The sequence below is a fragment of the Phaethon lepturus genome, unplaced genomic scaffold (assembly GCF_000687285.1).
Source record: "Phaethon lepturus isolate BGI_N335 unplaced genomic scaffold, ASM68728v1 scaffold24449, whole genome shotgun sequence".
Taxonomy (NCBI): Eukaryota; Metazoa; Chordata; class Aves; order Phaethontiformes; family Phaethontidae; genus Phaethon; species Phaethon lepturus.
In genome coordinates this window covers 694-6,280 of record NW_010565875.1, presented here as the reverse complement: position 1 = coordinate 6,280, position 5,587 = coordinate 694, and the positions used below count along the sequence as shown (strand labels likewise).

The 5,587-nt window shown below is 60.1% G+C and overlaps 1 protein-coding gene across 1 annotated transcript in view; it reads left to right on the top strand.

Moving 5' to 3' along the window:
• LOC104627191 (tubulin gamma-1 chain) overlaps positions 1-4,884 on the top strand; it is a gene marked incomplete at its 5' end in the record, with an annotated part of 6,469 nt that extends 1,585 nt beyond the window's left edge. Inside the window, 7 exons of the mRNA XM_010295319.1 lie at positions 189-268; positions 871-997; positions 1,793-1,879; positions 2,089-2,238; positions 3,532-3,684; positions 4,004-4,165; positions 4,591-4,884. Coding sequence (XP_010293621.1) covers positions 189-268; positions 871-997; positions 1,793-1,879; positions 2,089-2,238; positions 3,532-3,684; positions 4,004-4,165; positions 4,591-4,788 — 957 coding nt within the window. The remainder of the gene's footprint in view (positions 1-188; positions 269-870; positions 998-1,792; positions 1,880-2,088; positions 2,239-3,531; positions 3,685-4,003; positions 4,166-4,590) is intronic.
• Positions 4,885-5,587: the final 703 nt, after the last annotated feature.

The window sequence follows — 5,587 nt, the reverse complement described above, 5'->3', positions numbered from 1 at the left end:
GGGGGCCCGGTTTAGCCTCTGCTCCATCTGCAGGCTTCAGCTCTGTGCTTTCAGTTCTCACAGGGGTAGTTCTCGCCCTGGCTGGCAAACCTCTGCTGGAGGTGGTGGCAGTGGCACAGCGTGCATTGCTCTGCCTGCTCCTGGTGCTGAGCCGGACCTTGAGCTGCCTGTGTCCTGCTTCTTTCCAGGGGTTTGTGCTTTGCCACTCCATTGCTGGTGGAACGGGCTCCGGGCTGGGCTCTTACCTCCTGGAGAGACTGAATGACAGGTGAGCCTTCAGCCTTGTCCTCTTTCCTCACGGCGGAGTCTGGCCCAGCGTGGGCACCCTGCCAAAGTCGGGAGCTGGAGAGCGCTGACTCAGAGCCACCACCCCCACCCAAACACTCTTGTGCAATCCCTGGCACCCTGCCCGGGGAAGGGATGGCTCCTCGTACGCCTGGGGACTTCAGAGGCTCCAAAACTGGACTTGTGCTGTCCAAACTCTGCCTTCCTTCAGCCATTCTTATCAGGCAGCTGCTTTCTGACACCATGACTGTGCAGGGGAGGGTGGGAGATTTAGCTGTGGGCTCTGAGTGGCCATCCCTGCCTGTTTCAGCTTGCAGCCTCTTGAAAAGGCTTGTAAGCAGCTGCTTAATCAGCCTGCGGATGGCTCAGTGTTGCCTGTAGCTCCGTCTGGCAGCCTGCTCCTGTACTGCTAGGGTAGGCACTGCTGGGACAAATTCTCTCCCTCCCTGGGAGCCAACCTTGGCATGCAGTGCTGGTGACTCACTGCTGTCCTGAGCCCTGGAGACTGCAAAGGGAGCTTGTGGGAGGAGAAAGTGCTGGCTTAGTGGTGTATAACACTTGAGATGGCTGGGCTTTTCTCACCAGGTATCCCAAGAAGCTGGTGGAGACCTATTCGGTCTTCCCAAACCAGGATGAGATGAGCGATGTTGTAGTCCAGCCGTACAACTCTCTGCTGACACTGAAGAGGCTGACTCAGAACGCTGACTGCGTGGTAAGAGTCCTGCTGCATGTAAGGCCAGCAGTGCAGCCAGCTCCTGCGTGGCAGCCCTGTCCTCATCTGCTCAAAAATGCAACTTTTGCTGGTGCAAGTGCTGTAGCTGTGTGGGGTGAGCACCACAGCAGCATGTGATGTGCCTGTGAAGCCCCAGGCACAGCAACAAGTGCAATCCTGTCCAGAACGACTGAGCAGAAGGGGTGGCTCCAGGGACAAGGGCTCTGCACTAACCCCTGCTGAGCTGTCTGGCTTGGCATTTCTGCCTCCAGGATCCAGCAGATTTTCCTAGAGCAGCAAGGACTGCTTGTGCTTCCTCTGCGTAGCTGCACTGCAGCCTTCTGCCTGAACTCAACTACAGCATCGCTTTCAAGTGCCCACAAGCCCCAGCCAGGCAGCATCTTCAGCCTGCACCAGGGCTTTCGGTCAGGCCCTAACCAAGACACGGCTTGTCCCTCCCAGCGTATCCGTGCACGTGGCAGGGCAAGAGCAGCTGTGCCAGAGCTGCTGGGGCTGAAGGTTGGAGAGAGGTGCTGGCCCAGCAGCAGTGCTTTTTGGGAGAGTGCTGGGGAGCACAGCCAAGACGCGAGGGAAGAGCTTCCATTGACAGTGTCGGTTACGCTCCACAGATGAGTCAGCTTGTGATGTTGTCTGCCGCCTGCCACAGAGGGCTCCGCCAGGCCGTGGCACTTGGGGCCTGTGCTGGGCGATCCGGTGCCCTTGGACATGTGGCTGGGGCTGCCCTTCCTCAGGCTGCCTCCAAGGCTTTTCACAGGGACGATTTTTCTTTTGCAGGTAGTTCTGGACAACACGGCCTTGAATCGGATCGCAACAGACCGGCTGCACATTCAGAACCCATCGTTCTCTCAGATAAACCAGCTGGTGAGAAGGGGTCTTCCCTCTGGAGAAGCCAGCATGGGGCTTTCCTGCTGTCTGATTCAACCTGAACCTGCTCCATGGGCTGGGTGCGATGGTGGGCAGCCTGGAGCCATAAACAAGGGTCCTCTGCCCTTCCCAGGGGCAGCCTCCATGAGCGCTCCAGCTGCACAGCCATGCGGTGATGCAGACGCTGATCCCATCCTCTCCCCCAGGTCTCCACCATCATGTCTGCCAGCACCACCACGCTCAGGTATCCCGGGTACATGAACAACGACCTCATCGGACTGATAGCCTCATTGATCCCCACCCCCCGGCTGCACTTCCTTATGACGGGGTACACGCCACTCACCACCGACCAGTCGGTAAGGCAGCCCGCCAGGCACTTCTCCCCTTCCCTGAGGGCAGGAGGAGCTGCCACACTCACCTTGTAACATCCATCAGTCCCACGGTCTTGTTGTGAGCTGTAATTGCGTGTTCCAAATCCCAGGCCCGCATGCCCACACCATGTGACAGCCGCGTGTGATATGAATCAGATGCGAGCAGTCAGTTGTGCTTGTGCTGGGCTACCTGCTGCATGCATCAGGATGGCTGCGGCAGCTACGGGAGAGCCGGCAGTTGATCTGACAAAAGCCACCCTTGGAAACAATTGGAGCAAGCCCAGCAAAGTGGCCCTGCTAGTCCTGCCACCCCAGTGGGCCACCGGCCCAGGCTATTTGGGTCAGAACACTGTTCATCGTTGTCATGCCAAGACTGATCGTGGGCTCCAGGTGTCAGCCCCTTCCTGGGGCTTGATCTGTGTTCTGGGAGGGGATTGCCACCCCTCAGCTGTGTCAGACACTACCGCTTGCATTTAGCTTGACCCCAGCCAGTGCTCCCTCAGTCCCGCCCAGTGAGAACGGGGCAGTTCTGTTTTGAGAGGCACTCACCTGCGTTGGCTGCCTCTCAGTTCTGCTGGGTGCTAACAGCTGCTGTTCTCCTCTCGTGTGCATTTCCTCAGGATGTTACTCAGAGAAGCAAATCTGAAAAACTGCTGGCTCTGAAAAGGGTATCGAGTGTGTGATCTGTCCTCCCAGGGAGGAGTGTGGGGAGGGCTCAGCCAGCAGCTCAGATGGTGCCTGGAGTGGGGCTGCCACACTGCTGAGATGTCCTTGCTATGGGCACTCCTGCGGGTGCTAGCCCTGGCTTCCCATGAAAGCCCATGACAGCCCTCAGGGACTGCAGTGGCTCGTCTGCACACGGGCTCAGTGCAGGGTGAGCTGGGGAGAGGCTGCAGCATGGAACTACCCCTTCTCCTGCCCTCCAGCCCTGCTGCTTGCCTCAGCCGTGGAACAGGACAAAAGTTCGATGGCAGCAACATGAAACCTGTCCCTGTCACTCTGGTCTCAGCTGAGCTTCGCCCCCAGCCCCTGCTGTGCTGCTTTGGGGGCAGCTCAGTGCCCTTGTTTTGGAGCCTCCACCAATGCTCCAGTTCTCAGCCTGGCTGTGCCTGTTTGTGTGACTTTGGGATTTCCCTGTCCTGCATGCGGCTTTGCATGTGACTCCATCCCTGGGCTTCTCCATCCAGCTGCTCCCAGCTCCTGTGTGCATGTCCAGGTCAGTGGGAGAGCAAGGGAGCAGCATGTCTGCTCCCTCTGACCCCTGGCTGGCTTTTGCAGGTGGCCAGTGTGAGGAAAACCACAGTCCTGGATGTGATGAGAAGATTGCTGCAGCCTAAAAACGTGATGGTGTCCACAGGGCGAGACAGGCAGACCAACCACTGCTACATCGCCATCCTCAACATCATCCAGGGGGAGGTGGATCCCACACAGGTGAGCTCCCACAGCTGTTTCAGATGCCGATGGAAGTGGCATGGCCTGCCAGGGAAGGGCACGGTCACTGTCTTCTTGTGCGGGGATCCTGGGGTGAGACTGAGTGGTACCTCAGAAATGGCTGCAAGTTGCTCCTGTGTGGCCCCTGGCCTTGTAGAAAGGCTGTTAGTCCCTTGCTGTGAGGAGCCTCCCTGCCTGCCATTTGCTGCAATCCACCTTCCTGAGGCCGTATGTCCTGCAAGGAGCAGCTCCCGGGTCTGCTGGGACCAGGCTGCTTTGCCCATCACCCTGCTGCCCCTTGCTGCTCTCATCCTGCCAGGTTCACAAGAGTCTGCAGCGGATCCGGGAGAGGAAGCTGGCCAACTTCATCCCCTGGGGTCCTGCCAGCATCCAGGTGGCTTTGTCCCGCAAGTCCCCCTACCTGCCGTCTGCACACCGCGTCAGTGGCCTAATGATGGCAAACCACACCAACATCTCCTCGGTGAGTGTCTTCCCTCTGCACCACGGGCAGCGCTGGGGCTGCACAGCTGCAGCTCTGGTGTCCTTTCAGTCGCACATGCGTCTTCTCTGGGGCTTTTACAAAGCCACGGCAAGCCCTGCAGATGAGGGGAGGGCGGGCAGCTCCCGGCTGGGGCACAGTAGGGCTCAGGTCTGGTCTGGGATCCCATCAGTCCTGCTGCACCCCTAGTGCCGTTCTCCCAGGAGCAGGCTGCAGCAGGACTGCCTCTCCCTGGCCAAAGGCAGCCTCAGAAGCACGAGCTGATCCTGAGTGCTGGCTGCGTGCAGGGTAGCAGCTACTGCCCTGGGGCTGCCTGCCTGCCTGCCTGCCTCCTCCTAGGCAGCAGCCTGAGGAGGTTGGGCCCCCCAGGGAGCTCTGGCCCATCTGACTGCTGTGCTGCTCTCCAGCTGTTTGAGCGGACGTGCCGGCAGTACGACAAGCTCCGCAAGCGAGAGGCCTTCCTGGAGCAGTTCCGCAAGGAGGACATCTTCAAGGACAACTTTGACGAGCTGGACAACTCCCGGGAGATCGTGCAGCAGCTGATTGATGAGTACCATGCGGCCACGCGCCCCGACTACATCTCCTGGGGCACACAAGAGCAGTGAGCGCCCTGGCAGGGGGTGGGAGGGTCCCACGGCCACCTCCATGCACGCCGGCAGGACTTGTCTCGGCCATGCCCACATTTAGCACCCCTCAGCGCTGCCGGCCGCGGTGGAGTCGTCACACCGGCTGCACACACACGCTGTGCTCCTCAGCTGAAGCAGCTCTGCTGGGAGCAGCACTGCCCCTGAAGACCCTTGGCGGGGGACAGCCTCCGCTCCACCATGTGCCCTGGCCCAGGACGGGACTGGGGCAGCTGTGCGCTGTGCTGGTAGGGAACCTCCGCCCGTGGGAGCAATGCTCGCTCGGAGGAGGAGGAGAGTGAACCCAGGGGCTTAGAATGGGCCTGGCCCAAAGAGTTGGGTGTACGTGACCCCTGTGGCCAAAGGCTCTGTGTAGCTGAGCTAGTTCTTGCCCTGGGCAGGAGCCTTGTTCCTCCTTTGCCAGATCAGGCCTGGGGCACAGGCTGTATCTATATTTTTGTAGGTTATTTTGCTTTAATAAAGGCTGTTCCTGCACTGACGCTGCCTGCACAGCTCCTGGGGTGAGCAGCTGGGCAGGGAAGCAGCTGCAGACGCTGCCAGGGCCAGTGCTCGCCTTGTGCAGCTGGCCACCCCTGCGGCGCAGCCGCAGCATGACAGTGTCCCAGCTTGGCGGGAGCGCGGAACCGGGGCTGCTGCTCACCTGCACGTCCCGGTGGTGCTCGGGCCAGCCCTGCCCCAGCCGGGAGCCAGCCAGCAGCATGCTGTCTGGGCCTGGGCAGCACTGGGTGACTGCTGCGGCAGAGCCAGGAATACTGGAAGG